The sequence below is a fragment of the Mastigoproctus giganteus genome, chromosome 2 (assembly GCF_048544385.1).
Source record: "Mastigoproctus giganteus isolate SK-2022 chromosome 2, ASM4854438v1, whole genome shotgun sequence".
Taxonomy (NCBI): domain Eukaryota; kingdom Metazoa; phylum Arthropoda; class Arachnida; order Uropygi; family Thelyphonidae; genus Mastigoproctus; species Mastigoproctus giganteus.
In genome coordinates this window covers 100,747,283-100,765,359 of record NC_143576.1, presented here as the reverse complement: position 1 = coordinate 100,765,359, position 18,077 = coordinate 100,747,283, and the positions used below count along the sequence as shown (strand labels likewise).

Here is an 18,077-nt window from a genome sequence, read left to right as displayed (position 1 = left end):
AAACTGAAAATAACAAAATAAAATAAAATAGACTGACCATTATATCCCATCTCGGAGGACCACGAGGCCGTAATGGTCAGGGAATCACTGCATTTCGAATGCTAAACAAATCCATGTCACGAATGGAACAACACAATGATCGAGCCACCGATGCAGTAGATTTGCAGTATCGTGGCAAACCAGTAGAATAAAAATGAACTTAACCAATAAACCACTAAGAAAACAAAAAAAAATAAAGGGGGGAAGCGGGGGGAATATAAAGAAGGAGAGGGTACTGTTGGAGAATTGCTCCTAAATAATTTAGAAAATGAAGGCCGAATATAAAGAAATTTGATGACGCCCCCTTGATGGCACCCATTTCCAAATTGTGTGAAATAATCACTAATATGGAAACGTAACCTACAACAATACATGACCAATAAACTAAATATAATAACAAAATAAAACAAAACAGAATATATATATATTCTATTCTATTCTATTTTATTTATATATATATAGGGGGTAGGGGGTCTGCAAGCTTTTTTTTGATTTCTGAAAGGGATTCATAAACTTTTGTGAATTTTGAAAGGGTCCACAGATCTCAGTAGTTTAGGAACCACTGACCTAATATACATTTGGAACATAAGACAGGCAAATTTTAGGCTAGATTTTCATGGGAAAAAATGCATCATATGGTCTGGAAAAAAGGGTACTTAAATATTAATTATAAAAAAATTACATTAATGATGTATGTATTTTAATGTATTACATTAATGTATTTTTTTATAATTAATAAAGTTATTTATCAGAAATGATATATAACTTAGATATCTGTAATACTACGGTATATGGTATGCTATATGAAAAACAAATAAAAGTAATTTTTTGGTGCTCATTTTAAAAACAGCAAGGGAAAAGCTTATGCACAAACCTGAACATTATAGTAGTGATACCGCTCATGCGCTCCATCTCCGGAATTCTCTGTTTCCTATATAAATATCAAATAAATAATTATTATTTCTTTTCTTTTTTTTTTATAGTACACTGAATAAGCATTTCTTGCCAGAACATTAATAAAGAGAATTACGGTACAGTTTAAGGCTAAAGCCTCAAGTTATGTAAAAAGTTTAACTAATGTACAAGTTAGTGCAATTGCATCATTTCAGTAAATAGTCAACTACTTTAAGTAGTTATAAATTGGCATCATTAAGTATATCTCATATTGCAAATACCTTCACAATGAGTTGCCATGATATTGCACTACCTCGAATAAGTAACACTTCACCATAGGAGAAGACTATCGTTACTTATTCTCAGCGGATAATATCACCCATACAGCACCGTTTCGGAGCTTATTGGCTCTTCACCACTGATGAGGAGCCAATAAGCTCCGAAACGGTGCCGTATGGGTGATGGTATCCACTGAGAATAAGTAACAATAGTCAGGTGACACAGAAGCCTGTGTAACAATTGTCAGGCAACACAGAAGCCTATGGTAGATACAAGCTAGTCTGTAATCAAGTCGCAAAGGAGGTTAGACAAGCAAAGGCAAATTATGAAAAATCTTTGGCAAACGATGCAAAGAAAAACAGCAAAGACTTCTTTACTTATATAAACTCTAAAATGAAGGGGATGAATCAGATTGGTCCACTTGATATCAATAGTTTGACTGTAGATGATCATTCTCAGATAGCTGCCAAACTAAATGAGTATTTTGCATCTACATTCACAGATGAGGAGTTGTTCAAAGGGGAGAGGGCCAAACTCTAACAGGGAATTAAATGATTTTGTAATAACTGAGAGCAAAGTGGAAGAGAAATTGTTGAAGTTAAACATAAGAAAGGAACCTGGGGTGGATGGGATCTATCCAATTATATTAAAGGAGGCAGCAAATGAAGCAAGCAAACCCTTAGCCATAATTATGAGAGCATCCTTGGACTCGGTGAAAGTCCCCACAGACTGGAGATGTGGAAATGTATCTCCAAAGGCTGACACAAGTAATTACAGACCTGTTAGTTTGACTTCTGTTCCAGAGAAAATAATGGAGTTACTGGTTAAAGAAGCATTCCAGGATCATTTAGACAAGACTGCAGCAATAATTCAGACACAACATGCGGGAAGTCTTGTCTGGCCAATTTGATTGGATAGTATAATGTGGTCACAAAGGAACTGGATGCAAAAAATAATTTTGATATCATATACTTGGATTTCAGGAAAGCTTTTGATACTGTTGCACATGGAAGACTACTGAACAAATTGGAGCAGTATGGCATTAAGGGCAAGTTGCTACAATGGATAAAAGGATGGTTGAGTGGAAGAAGGCAGAGACTGGTGGTCAATGGGTACTGCTCCACGTGGACTAATGTTATTAGTGGTGTCGCTCGGGGTTCGGTGTTGGGCCCATTGTTGTTTTGTATATTTATCAATGATATTGATGAAGGTATATCAGGCTTGATGTCCAAGTTTGCAAACGATACAAAGGTTGGCAGGGTTGTTACTCACAGTAATGACAGTACGCTACTGCAGAAGGATTTGGAAAAGTTGAGCAGATGGGCTGAGAGGTGGCAGCTGAAGTTTAACATTGACAAATGCAAAGTACTGCATATGGGTAGCAGTAATCCCAGAGTAACGTACCAACTGTGCAGTACTACACTCAGGATAGTGGAGAATGAAAAAGACCTTGGGGTAATTGTGCAGTCAGATATGAAATTTTCTGAGCAGTGCAGACAGGTTGCCAGTGTAGGTCATGGGGTCTTGTCAATGATATACAGGAATTTTGCTAGGAGGGATAAGGGGGTGATTATCCCCTTGTATAAGGCAATGGGCAGGACACACCTTCAGTACTGCATACAGGTCTGGAGGCCTCATTTTAGGAAGGATGTAGAGCTGCTACATACTTAATTTCTGCAAATTGCAGCATCTGGAGACTAAGTATCTGTGAGGTGATCTTATTGAGGTGTTTAAGGCTCTGAATAGACTGAGCAAGCTCAATACTGATGGGATTCTTTCTCTCGCTCAGATTACGCTCTCAAGGGGGCATAAAAGACAGTTGTAAAATGCATATACGGAAATTGCCTTTAGCCAGCATGTGGTTGACTGTTGGAAAAAACTTTCATCTGTCATGAAAGTAGACAGCTTAAATAAATTCAAGGCAGAGCTAAACAATCTTGGAGTGAATGAATGGGTAAAATGGGAAGGTTTTTTTTTTTTTTTTTTTGGCTGATGCTGTATAATCTTGCTTTCTTGCATCATATTCCTCTACTAATACTAATGCTAATATTATCAAAAGAAAATTTATCATGTCATGTTTGTGCACAAAAGATGGACTGCAGGTTGTAAATTCAGCAAGAAAGTCCCAAAAGCAGAGAAAATAACTTAAGGTTACTATTTTTTTTTTTTTTTCTGGATGATTGGCAAATCCAATACTGCTCTAGTGGCACATCAATATTCCCAGAAAAAATTACTGACACCAAGACCAGAAGTAAAGAAATTAAATGAATGCCATACATTTTTTTTTTTTTTTTGATATACTGTCGAAGTCTACACTACTCCAGCAACATGGATAAGTTAATGGTTGAAAAGCTAAATTTGGTAACTGTAAATTGCACATATTCTATAGTGAAGTCCAACTGGATGAAAAATCATGTAAGACTTCTCTACAGAATATTCGCAATTTAGAGCTACCAAATATGAATATATTTGAATATCAGTTTTCTGAAGAGAAATACACTCCTCACATAAATCTTGCTAAAAAATAATAATAATAATAAAAAAAAACCCATAAAAGTCCATTTTTCCTGTCTAGATTTGGACTTTTATGGGGGTTTTTATTTTTTTTATTTTTTGTTAGTTGTTGGCGCATCTGCTTCTGTGGCCATAATGCACCTCCCACAGTTTTTTCATTTACTCTGATCCAAGCCCGAGGCGGGATTCGAACCCTCGACCTTTGGGTTGCCAGGCAGGCACTTTACCCACCAGGCTAGCCCGGTCGGCCTAGATTGGACTGACTCAAACTCAGGCTTCTACACATATGAAGAATAGGAATAATAACTAGTATACTAACCACAAAGGCTGGCTAGCTATAAGAAACTTACTAACACAAAGAAGAAATATCAAAGAAGGCAGGGTTTTTTTGTGGGTAGCTGCTGGTGTGGGGCTGCTTCTCATCGTTTGGACTCAAGACTGTTGGCTGTAGGCAAAATCCATCAATGCCAAGTTATACATTGCAAACATGGACAATTCCATGATACTGAGTGCTCATACTCTGGTTCTATGCCTCCAACTTTTTTGTTCACACAATAGAGCTCAGTCCCATATGAGTGGTGTAAAAAAACCCAGATTTGAGGAAAACAAAGTCTAACAATTCACCTAGCCTACCTAGAGTCCAAAAACCAACACCACTAAGTTTATACTGATATTCTGGACAATTCTATGGTGCCACACACTAGCAGGGCTTTTTTCGAGTATAAACCTGGCTTGAGGAAAATGAAGTTTAACAACTCACTTAGTCAGACCAAATTCCACCACAGAATCTGACTGAACACCTCTAAAATGAACTCAAATGCCAGAGCATAGAATAGCTAAAATTCCCCTCTTTTACAAGCTGAACTATATAGAAGAAGGAATGAACACAAATTCCCACTATTTACTGCAAGGAAAAGCTTTTCCCAACAGAATGATGCTATCTTCAGGAGAAAAGATGGGACAACCCTTCATTCATTTGTTGATTTTTCAAATGTAATGGTGATGAAATTATTATTTTTTTTTTTTTTTTTGGTAGTTGGTGTATAATGAGCTAGGTTTAATAATAATAAAGTGAAAGAGCAGGAAATGAAAACAGATTCATATAAGAGGACAAATGGAGCTTACAGAAATGAGAAAGATGTGCTATGCCAAAAAGGTGTATATATATATGCACATACACACATATACATATAATTTACTGAAAATTACTATTATTATATTAGTACTAGTAGTGGAAAATGATGCAGGAAAGCAAGCTTACATAGCATCAGACAAAAAAAAAAAAAAAGCCAATGTTTCCCACATTGCCTGTCCATCCCCTCTAACAGTTTGTCTAGTTCTTCCTTTAATTTACTCAAACTAACCACCTTTACAACACCAGATAGGAGTTTATTCCAAAAAGCAACCACCTGCTGGCCAAAGGCAAATTTCCGCACATCTATCTTGCAACCCTGCTTCCTCAATTTGAATTTATCCCCCTCATGTGCATAGTCTAAGCAAGAGAAAGAATCCTACCAACAGTGAGCTTGCTCAATCCATTCAAAGCATTAAACACCTCAATCAGATCACCTCGCAGGTGCCTGGTCTTTAGACACTGTAATTTGCAGAACTGAAGCCTTCCTTGGTAAGAGCACCCCCCTTTACTTCCCTTACTAATCTTGCTGCTCTTCTCTGCACCAGTTCCAACAGATCCACCTCCTTTCTAAAATGAGGCTTCCAGACCTGTATGCAATACTCAAGATAAGGCTTAACCATTGCCTTATGCAATAGGATAATCATCTCTTAATCTCTGCTGGCAAAATTCCTTTATATCATTGACAAAACCCCATGAGCTGAACTGGTAGCCTGTCTGCACAACTCAAAGAACTTCATATCTGAATGCACAATTAGCTCCAGGTCTTTTTTCATTCTCCACTACACTGAGTGTGGTACCATACAGTTGGTACATTAATCTGGAATTACTGCTACCCATATGAAGTGGCTCCACAGCTGAATGGTTAAGCACAAGGATACCAAAGTGAAAATGCTTTGAGTGACCATGGTTCAAACTGTGTGACTACTAAATACAGTATAACGTTCTTGTATTCTATCTTGTGAACTCCTCTGGCCTTTATTTAAATTTTCTGTTCTATACTCCAGTCATCCCAGAGTATAAAACAAAATACTCATTTATTTACCTTGCATTAATCGATATTAAACTTTCAACTGCCACTTCTCAGCCCATCTGCTTAACTTGTCTAGTTCTTGATGCAGTTGTACATCCTGATTTTCGTGATTAATCATCCTGCCAACCAACATATCATCTTAATACTTACATGATGGCCACAATTGGGACAAAATAAGTTTTAAAGCCCAAAATATGGAATACTTTTTTTGTAAAAACTGGGACAATGAGAACTGCCAAGTTACATGCACTAGAAATTAAACATAAATATTTATTAAAAATATACTTTAAGATACTGTAATATAATTACATTAATACATCTGAGGAATTATTAAGCAGGATTGTAACAAAATAAATCAAGAGCCAAAGACTTTACTCGATCATATATTATTGAGCTTGATGTTCTATTTTCACCAAATAAAATCTTTACATTAAATATATGTTAAATTGAATAACATAATTGCATTAATAGTTTTTATATTCAGACATTTCATCCATCTGACCACTGAACAGCGACAGGATGAGGCATCATTCTTAACACATACTTCAATTAATGTGGTATGTTAAAGGCTATTTCAGGAAAATAAATTTTACAAGAAAACATAAATAGTTTTTAATGTAACTGATAATAAATTATAAATTACAAAATGTTTTAAATAAATTTTAGATTTTTCTCAAATAAAATTTGAGAACTTGATAATGGTGTGGCAGAACTAAGGTGTAGGCCAATTATAATATTTTTGAATACTGATTCATGATAGTAAATTTTCTAAAAATATTCTTTCAACTTTTCCATTATGTGCCAGAATGGCAAACAGAAAGACAGATAAATTTTCAATTTCTGAGGTCCACTTTTGAAATACAACCTTTGGAAAATGCAATAACCACCAACCATAACAAGAGCTCAACTCTTCTAAATGAAATTTTCAAGCAATGAAAATTAACTAAATCTATATAATAAGTTTTCATCAATTTGAAACTCTATATCAATAATATTCTTACACATATTGGCTTCAAAACTGGTGTATTTTTCAAAAGCATCCTATCCACAAATTTTAATTTATTAAGAAGTTCAGCACATTGTTCTAGGTATTCACAAATCATGTTATACTTATCAACTATATCATTTCTTCACCCTGAATTTGTGATCAGTTAAAATATTGCAAGCACTTAAGGAGAAAAATTTTGTTCAATGTGTAATTTAAGCATTTGAATCATCTGATGCATATAACTCAATCTCTAATATGCGAGTTTGAACACCTTAAATTTTTAGTAATTCCTTATTGAATATCCCAAGCACACTATGCACAACATGGAAGTATACTTCATTTAACTGTGACTGAAAAATTTTATAACTAATTTTGACAGATTTACTTTTATAAGCAAAAATGACTTAATAATTCTTTTTTTTTTAATTTTCAACTATCCACTAGCTACAAACTTAGCTGAATTTTTGAATGTGTCAATAACTTTAATAGGCCTAATGATTTCGATGAGTACAACAAACAACTGTATAGAGAAATAGAGTGGGCCAGTAAATCAGATTGTCATATAATGGGGGATTTTAACTTCCCAGATATAGACTGGAACTTTTGGGTTGTCACTCGCACACTAGCAAGGGTTTTGTGGATTTACTGGATATTGTTTTCTGCAGCAGCATGTTCAAGAGGCAACCGGAGGGAGTAATACTCTTGACCTGATTATCAACAGTGATTATTCATGCATTAAGAATTTGCAGATAAAGGAATCACTAAGTGGTTCCACACACCTTTTCATCATGTCAAATGCCAATGCAAAGTCTCTACTCTGGTTCTCATCATTCTCTAAAGGCAGACTTATTGAAGAATTGTTACTCTCTCATCACCTTGTTACTCTCAACCAGCCTGACATGCCTTTTACCTTCAGTTCTACATCTGGAAAGAGTAATATTGACATAACTGTGACTGCATATGCCAATGCTTCCACTGTTTCTGATTGGTCTGTTAACTGTGGAATTTTTTCTAGTAATCACAGAGCTATTACATTTGTGATTAAGTCTTCCTCTCCAGACACTTCTTTTCCTTTGCAGCACCTTCACCACTTTTCCCTTAAACGTATATTATGGCCTCGTTTTGATGATGCTCTTCAATTTTCATTTATGGACTCTACAATGAATACTACAGCTAATTATTCTACAGCTGACTATGCAATGTATGTCCTGAACACTTTGTTCAAGGCCTGCTTTCGTGCTGCTAAGAGGAAAATGCTGCCTAAACATCCAACATTGTAGTGGAGTCACGACTTGACAATCTTGAGCCGTAGTGTGTGTTTCATGCTCACCGATCCTTCCAACAACATCGTACGAGCTGGCCAACCACAGACACTGAGCAGCTCAAAAATAAATATCGCAACCTCAAAATGCAATATGCCAAGGCCATAAAAGAAGTAAAATTCCACTTGGAAAACGTGTTTTAACCTCAGGTAATTCTGACCCTTCGGTTCTGGTTCATTGTCTCTCTAGAAACAAGGTTCACTCTCCAGAAATTTACCAGTCTATTGACTCACACAGTGCTGAAACTCTGACTTGGACTAGCACTGTCAATGCCATACTTGATGCACTTCTTGCCTCAGATGACCCCTGCTGTGATCTTCCTATTCACCAACAAATTAGATCTCTCAACAGGGCCTATCTTACTTCTGAATCCATTCCTTGCTTCAGCCAGGCGGAAGTTGATTGGAAATCTCTAAAATCAATAATAATAGTTGTCCTGGACTTGATAACCTTGAGGGCATTTTTATTAAGCAGCTACACAAACTCTATCCATCTGTCTTTCTTACACTGTATAATAAATGTTTGAACGAGGCAACTATTCCTGTCCTTTGGAAGACAGCATTGTTAAAATTAATTCCCAAACCTGGAACTCCTATTTCTACTAACACCTATCATCCTATTGCATTATTGCCCAACTTGGGTAAAACTCTTGAACAACTTATTGCTGCCTGCTTAGATTGTCTATTTGCTGAACACTCTTTAAAGTCCTCTGTCCAGTTTGGTTTTCGTCCAGGCCATGCAACTGAGGAGGCCTTGGTTGAACTTCTCCCTGGAGTAAACAATTGCACATTTAAATATGCTATGGCTATTTTCATAGATTTCTCTGGAACCTTTGACTGCCTAATGTAATGCATAATGTAAAAACCCACAGGGTACTGGCCTATTCAGTTGACAGCTGCAGCTAGCATTGTCCACGCATACACCTTACCTCAGTTCTTATGTGTGTTTTTTGCGTTTTTATTTATTTTATTGTGGTTTTGGGTTAACAGAAGATGGCAACAAAAAGAAAGAGTGTTACCATGTCGATGGAACAAAAACTGAACATGCTTTTACGCATTAGCATTAGCATTAGTAGAGGCATTTGATGCAAGAAAGCAAGCTTATGCAGCATCAGCCAAAAAAAAAAAAAAAAAAAAAAAAGTAACATAAATAAATAAAAATAACCACTTCCACTTCACCCCTCTGTTCGTTCGAAATACCTGTCCAGCTGAGCCTTAAACTTATTTAGGCTATCAACTTCCACGACAAGGGATGGAAGTCTGTTCCACCCACCAACCAGCCGCTGGCTAAAGGCAAATTTCCGCACATCTATCCTACATCTGTCTTTCCTCAATTTGAATTTATGCCCTCTCAGGTGATTTTTCTGAGCTAGAGGAAGAATCCCATCAGCATTGAGCATGCTCAAACCATTCAAGGCTTTGTACACCTCTATCAGATCACCCCGCTGGTGCCTAGTTTCCAGACACTGTAATTTGCAAAACTTAAGCCTTTCTTCGTAAGAGAACCCCTTTGTCCCATTCACCAATCTAGTTGCCCTTCTCTGTACTCGTTCCAGCAGCTCTACATCCTTCCTGAAATGAGGCCTCCAGGCCTGTATACAGTACTCTAGGTGTGGCCTGACCATTGCCTTATACAAGGGAATAATCACCTCCTTATCCCTGCTAGAAAAATTCCTATATATCATTGACAATACACCATGAGCTACTCTTGCAGCTCGTCTGCACTGCTCAGAGAACTTCATATCTGCCTGCACCACCACCCCCAGGTCCCTGTCATTCTCTACCACTGTCAGTGCAGTACCACAGAGTTGATACGTTGCTCTGGGGTTGCTGTTTCCCATATGTAGTACTTTACATTTGTCAATGTTAAACTTCATTTGCCACCTCGAAGCCCATCTGCTCAACCTTTCCAAATCCTGTTGCAGCAGCATAGTGTCAGTAGTGTCCTTGACAACCCTGCCAACCTTCGTATCGTCTGCAAACTTGGACATTAAGCCTGATATACCATCATCAATATCATTTATAAATACAGAAAACAATAAAGGCCCCAATACTGAACCCTGAGGGACTCCACTAATAACATTAGTCCACGATGAGCAGTGTCCATTGATTACCACTCTCTGTCTTCTCCCCCTCAACCACCCCTTTATCCATAGCAGCAACTTGCCTCCAATGCCACACTGCTCCAATTTGTGCAGCAGTCTTCCATGTGCAACAGTATCAAAAGCCTTTCTAAGATCCAAGTATATAATATCAAAGTTATTCCCTGCATCCAGTTCTTTTGTGACTGCATCATAGTATCCAATCAAATTGGTCAGGCAAGACTTCCCCTTAACAAAACCATGCTGTGTCCTAGCTATAACTGAAGTCTTGTCTAGATGATCCTGCAGTGCTTCTTTCACCAGTGCCTCCATTAATTTTCCGGGAACAGAAGTTAAACTCACAGGTCTATAATTACTTGTGTCAGCCTTTGATCCCCCTTTGTGAATTGGGGTCACATTTTCACATCTCCAGTCAATGGGTACCTCCCCTGAGTCCAAGGAAGCTCTCATAATTATGGCTAAGGGTTTGCTTACCTCCTTTGCTGCCTCCTTTAATATAACTGGATAGATCCCATCCACCCCAGGTGCCTTTCTTGTGTTTATCTTCAACAATTTCTCCTCCACTTTGCTCTCAGTTATTACAAGATTCTCTAGCTTACTGCTAGAGTTGAATACACCTCTGGCATTCCCCTCGCTGAATAACTCCTCATGTGTGAATGTCGATGCAAAATATTCATTTAGTTTGTTAGCTACCCGAGCAGGGTCATCAACAGTTGACCCATCGATCTCAAGTGGACCAATCTGATTCATCCCCTTCCTTCTAGAGTTTACATAAGTAAAGAACTCTTTGCTGTTTTTCTTCGCATCCCTGGCCAAGGATCTCTCGTAATCTGCCTTCGCCTGCCTAACCTCCTTTGTAACTTGGTTACAGATCAACTTGTATCTATCATAGGCGTCCGTGTCACGTGTTAATTTGTATGTATCCCATGCATTTTTCTTCTCTGCCATATGCCTCATTAGTTCATCTGACAACCATTTAGGCCTAAACCTTGAACAATATTTCTTAGTTGGTATGTAAAGCCTAGTAGCTTCCACGATAAGTTCTTTGAATGCTTCCCATTTTGAATTTGCTGTTGGCAATATCATCAGTTGATCCCACTGTATAGAATTTAAATACTGTCTCAGTCCATCGTAGTCGCCTTTACGAAAGCAATACCCCTTCCCTTTACCCCTAATGGTAGTTACCTCTTTGAGTAACTCCCACTTCAGCACACTGTGATCACTGCCACCAAGTGGTTCATTTATCTGCAGATTCTTAATGCATGAAGAATCACTACTGATAATCAAATCAAGAGTATTACTCCCTCTAGTTGCCTCCCGAACATGCTGATGTAGAAAACAATCATCCAATAAATCCACAAAAGCCTTGCTACTGTGTGAGTGACCAGCCCCCAAATTCCAGTCAATATCTGGGAAATTAAAATCCCCCATTATAAGACTCTCTGATTTACTGGCCCACTCTATTTCTCCGAACAGTTTCTTATTATACTCATCAGAGTCATTAGGCCTATAGCACACTCCTACTCTCAATTTTGATCTCCCAATGCTTATGTCACACCAAACTGACTCGACACTGCACTGTCCAGCGATGTCGACTGGCTTCACTTCCTTGGATTTTATGTGTTTTTTAACTAATAGCATAACCCCTCCTCCCTTCCTATCCTGTCTATCCTTTCTGTAGACATTGTACTCCCCAAATTCCAGTTCTGCATTTCTTATATCTGTGTGACACCACGTCTCTGAAATCCCCACAATATCTGCCTTTGATGTTTTGAGCAATACCTCAAATTCATCAAATTTATTTACTAAACTCCTAGCATTGGTGTACACACAAGTATACATGCACCTGTTCTTTTTCTTAGCTACCCTAACACAACCCATGTGTTTACTTGTACCCCAATGATTCCCAGCAGTCTCTGAAATATCCTGCATCTTATTTTCCAGGCTGCGGCTCATTCCAATAGAAGCAGTGCAAGAATCACTTTCACCTCTGCCAGTGGCTACTGTTAATCTATTAGTCCTTGTATCCCCCCAATCTAGCAGTTTTCCGACCCACCTAACATTGCCTCGATAGCATCAGCAAACATTCTTGCACCCTTTCTATTTAAGTGTATCCCATCCCTGTAGAAGCAGTCTCTCCTGTTAACAAGTACAGACCAGGCTAAAAAAAATTCTACCCCTTGAGCCCTGCACAATCTTTCCAGGGCCGAATTGATTGACAGGGCTCTCATCATATACTCCCTCCTATCGTGTCTGGGCAGAATTGCAGACACTTTCAATTTCAACCCTAATTCACGGCTTTTTTTCATCAGTGACCTGTACTTGTCAAGTAATTCCGCCGGTCTCCTACTCTTAATGTCATTAGTGCCAACGTGTACAACTATATCACCTTTTGTGCCCTTAAAAGATGATATCCGCTCTACAACGTCATCAACTTTTGCCCCTGGCAGACATACCCTGGTCCTATTCCACCTATCCTTTTTACATTGATAAGGGGGAAAGTTTAAAAAAGATCGCTCTTGATATAGGGTTGGCAAAACAAACAGTTTCTGATTTGAAAAAAAATAGGAAACAATCAAAAACCTTTGTACAAAAATGGTGGCCAAAGACAGCTTAGGAAATAGAGCTACCATTAAGCAAGCAAAAAATTAAAATTTGTACAAGGCCTTATACATTTGGTTGTGTCAAGAACGAGAGCAAGGGGTTCCTCTTTTGGGCTCAATCCTTCAATCACGGGCTCTTAGCCTTAACAAAAAATTAGGAGGTGACCCATCTTTTACTGCGAATTTGGAGTGGTTATCAAGGTGGAAGGAGCATCATGGAATCCGGCAGCTCAGGTGATTGTGTTGCAAGTGAAGAATTTAAAGTACAATTTCTCAAGTTTATTTGTGAAGAAAGTTTAGTTCCATCCCAAATTTTTAATGCTGCCAAGACTGGTTTATTTTTCAAAATGTTATTTTTATTAAGTTTATTATCTTGCCTCGAAACTTGGCTCTTCAGTTAAAGAGCATAAATTGAGTAAGGAAAGAGTGACATTGCTTTTGTGTAGTAACACGTCCGGGAATTTAAAGTTATTATTATTATTAGCCATATGGTGCATGCTGCACCAGCAAAAAAAAAAAAAAAAAAAAAAAAAAAAGTAGAAGGAAATCACCAAGAAAGAGAATGATGATATTCAGCTCAGGACCCTGGGTGCGCCAAGCCCATACTCACCAGATGTGAGCCCCTGTGGTTATCACTGTTAGTCATAGGAAAATCTGCTAATCCCCATGCACTTAAAAATGTATGGCACCTCCATAGCCAGGTGGGCAGGAGCAGCAGTGCGCAGTACACGCTTCTTGATTAGACTGGGGTTCGAGCCCGTGACCACCAAATACGGAGGATGCAGAAAGGTCAGGGAATGGCCACTGCATATCCCCGGAGCAATATGGCCTTAGTTGCTAATGCTCCTAAAAACCAAATAACAAACAAACTTAAAAATGTGAACTTAAATGCTCTCCCAGCTAAGTACACATCACAAAATTCAGCTTGGATGAGCTCAGCTCTTTTTAAAGATTGGTTTTTCATCTTGTTTGTTCCCTTAGTTAAAAAAATATTTAAGAGATCAAGGACTGGAAGAAAAAGCAGTTTTATTGATAACGCTCCAACCCACCTAGCAAAAGAACAACTGAGATCTGGCAACATCTTTGAAAAATTTTTGCCACCCAACATTACTGAACTATTACAGCCTATGGATCAAGGAGTTATAGAGGCTGTGAAGCGATGGTACAGAAAGAAGTTGATAATCTCACTGTTAGAACAAGAGACGCTTGAAGAAAAATCAAACTTTATGGACCTTCTTAAAATTGCCAAGACTGGTTTATTTTTCAAAATGTTACCCAAAAAACACTTGCTTCCAAACTTGACTCTTCAGCTAAAGGACATAAATTGAGTAAGGAAAGAGTGACATTGCTTTTGTGCAGCAACACATCCGGGAATTTAAGTTATTATTAGCCATATGGTGCAAGGAAGCCTGAGGCTTATGCTGAACCAGCCAAAAAAAAAAAAAATTTTCTGAATTACCCTGAGACAGAAAAAGAGAGAGAGAGAGAGAAAGAGAAGGAAGACGATATCCAGCTCAGGACACTGGGTGTATACTAGCCCATACTCACCAGATGTGAGCCCCTGGGGTTACCACTATTAGTCATAGAAAAATCTGCTAATCCCCTAAAAATGTGAACTTAAATGCTCTCCCAGCTAAGTACACATCACAAAAATCAGCTTGGATGAGCTCAGCTCTTTTTAAAGATTGGTTTTTCATCTTGTTTGTTCCTTTAGTTAAAAAATATTTAAGGGATCAAGGACTGGAAGAAAAAGCAGTTTTATTCATTGACAATGCTTCAACCCACCCAACAGAAGAACAACTGAGATCTGGCAACATTTTTATAAAATTTTTGCCACTCAACGTTACTGCACTATTAGAGCTTATGGATCAAGGAGTTGTGAAGCGACGGTGCAGAAAGAAGTTGATAATCTCACTACTAGAACAAGAGGCTCTTGAAGAAAAATCAAACTTTATGGACCTTCTTAAAATTGTCAACATAAAGACAGTCATTTATTTTTCTGCTGCAGCTTGGGATGACAAGACTACCCTTATCAAATGCAGGAAAAAACTTTGGCCTAATGTTCCAATGGAAAGATCTGCGGAGGATATTGATATTTCTTCAGATCCTGATGATGACAAGGATGATAATGATTTTGTTCAGTTATTTCAACGTCTAGGGGGTTGTTCAGACATAAAAAATGAAGACATTGCCCTATGGATAATGTGTAATAATGATCTAGGACAGATCCTCACTGAGGAAGATGGCAACTCCGATGATGAAGTGTGGAGAAAACAACTGGTGTGAGTCACACTGAAGCAACCGGAATGCTGGAGAAGCTACTGATTTATTTCAAGAGACAGGATGACACATCAGCTGGTGAGCATCTGACCTTGAAGCAGGAGTAAGTACCACGTGCAGCCGCACCAGTTTACTTTTTTTTATGCTCCGAGATTTGTGTTGATTAAAGTGGTTATAACAGCATTGCTTGGATTAATTTTGTGTGACCCTGAATCCGTTGGTGACGGTGAGTCTTTTGATATGTTTTTCATGCCAAACTTCTAAGGCATTTAATAATTATATCGACTTTTAAAATTCTGCATTGTGTTGATAGATTCTACAGCTTGCACAACAGCTACGCCATAAATGTTCGGCAGGCCACTGTTATATGTTATTATTTTCAATTTGATTACTAGTGCTGATCTAGCTTAATCTTAACTATTTATTTTGTGCTCCCTGAATTAGATCAGATATGTGTTATTATTTTGTGTATTTTGCCGGATGATTCTATATATTTGTGCTAGTTCATTTATGAATTGGTGCTTTTGTGCAGGTGGTAGATAACTTTCATCAACCGGTGAAATACCACCACTTTGCTTATTGGAGGCTTGAAGTGGTGAAACTCATGTTTAGTCTCTAGAGCAAAGTTTCCAGCATCCCCCCCCCCATACTTCTCCTTCAAACCCATGCACGGTACTAAGTACTATAGGTTTTGATACCTTTCGCGTTTGGGGTTTTCATAAAAAAAAAAAAAAAAAAAAGAAAGAAATTTACAACTCCATTGCTTCTTCTCAAAGTGGAAGATTGAAGAGCTTTGTTTGCTGTGCTTTGGTCACGTGACCCAGCTCTGATTGGCTGGCATAGACATTCAACTGAAACTGGCACTTAGAACTCAAATTAATATAGTATTTGAAATTCATTATTAAATATCATAATGATGTCATGATAATAAATTAGGTTAACTAGAGGGTTAATTGAGGGTGATAATTAATATTTGAACTGTGACTTTGTGTGACATGATACGATAATACAGTCCTTTGTTGATGGCACTAGTAATCATGTGATACAGTGGCTCACTACATGAACATTCAATTTTACCCACTAGAGCCTCCTTTTCGAATCAGTCAGAACTATCTTTTCCAGAATTTCTCTCATTCTCAGTTGACTCTTCAGGAGACTGTCTAAAAAATCCATAGACTTTGGAACTACTCCTTAGCTGCAGAGAAAAAAAAAAAAAATTCATCCCAACTTCCTAAAAGTCACCGACCATTATGAGTTCACATGAAGAGTCTAGCTCCACTGCCGCAGAGGATGCTGCAGATGATTCTGAGGCACCGGTGCTTCTTCCCCTCCAGGCCCTCAACCTATGCCTAAAAAGAAGAAAAAGAAAAGCAGAAAGTAGTCGAAATATTGACAACTCCATTGACCTGGGCCACCTTTGATGGGTGAGAACAGTAAATTATCACATGTTGATGTCCAAGATTCTGATCTGAACCCACTTTTGTCATCCAAATTTGAATTTAGCATGTCACCTCTGGTCGCTGCAGCTGCCGATCCCCCACCTCAGCCTCTCCAGATCCAACTGCTCCTTGCTCTCCCTCATCATTCGCTCCCTAAGCTGGCCACAGAAGCTCCCATGTCTTCCCCAGCTGTTCCCACTGCTTACTACATCACATCTGGCACATGAAGCTTCAGAAACATCTGCCACACCAGTTCCTTCAGCTAACATCACTGCCCCTGCTCCAGCAGCCTCTTCAACACCATCCAGCACTGTTCGTACTAATAAAATAAAATAAATTTTCTGTTTATACTCCGGGACAACCAAATGGTCAGAGGAGTTCGTATGATAGATTGAATACAAGAAACAGCACCGTATTCAGCAGTCACAGGCTTGAACCCTGGTCACTCAAGGCATGTGTGCTTATGCACCTGCACGCCTGACCACTAGGCTATGGCGGCCACACTATCTCTTCAGCTCCTACTACTCCAACCACCCTACCTTCCCAATCATCCCTGAACTAAACTATTGCCTCTGGTATCCAGCCTTCTGGTAGATTTGCTATCCCAGCTCCCTGTGCCCCTAATGAAACAGTTAATGTTGGCGACTCTACATCCCTGCATCAGGTTATCACAATACTCCATAAAAAACTGGTCGTGTTCTTAAACAACGATGCTAATAGATTTACAAAGTCAGCTGGTAACTATGTACAAGAACTGTGGAACAGCCTGGAAACCATCTCCACGGCACTCCTCATAGACAACAAGAAGCTGAAGGTGGTCAATGAAGAACTTAGGTCAAAAGCCACACTTCTAGAAAAAGTCACTGATACTTTCTCCAAGTTCTCACCCAACCTGCTGGAGAATTCAGATCAGGACCAAAACTGTAACTCTTGTGTCCCTCCAGTTCGCTCATACGCCAATTTTGCAAGACCCAATTCACTCACAACAAACCCAGATCCTATTCCTAACCTCCTGACCAACAAGCCAGAGCCTCAGAGACCTCAACATATTCTCGTCCTTAGAGCCACTGATGACTCCAAGCTGAAAATTAGCAATGCTGTCAAGAAATTTGTTCAGAGTATTCCAAGGTTCCAATGGGTAACACGCACAAAATTGAACTCTTAAAAATGAGTTCAAAACTACTAAAGTGAAATCACTGCACCCCATACATAATAAAGGGATTTTACTAGAGGCTGCCTCCAAACAGGACTTAGATAATATTTACACAGCCAGCTCCCTTCACTCAGGTGGGGTATCTGTCGGCCCCTAAGCTTAATAACCCCTCAGTTCTTATTTATGATGTCCCCCAACTCTGCATCCAATGGCGAACTCCTAGAAGATTTGTTCCACAAGAACTTAGCAGACTTTGGAGTTACCATAGAGGATGTCAAGAAGGAAGTTACATTTAGATTT

General features: G+C 38.5%; 1 protein-coding gene across 1 annotated transcript in view; it reads right to left on the bottom strand.

The window, feature by feature from the left end:
* Positions 1-18,077, bottom strand: part of LOC150089465 (uncharacterized) — a 1,372,165-nt gene that overhangs the window by 1,244,564 nt on the left and 109,524 nt on the right. Inside the window, exon 6 of the mRNA XM_090389992.1 lies at positions 914-970. Coding sequence (XP_090246118.1) covers positions 914-970 — 57 coding nt within the window. The remainder of the gene's footprint in view (positions 1-913; positions 971-18,077) is intronic.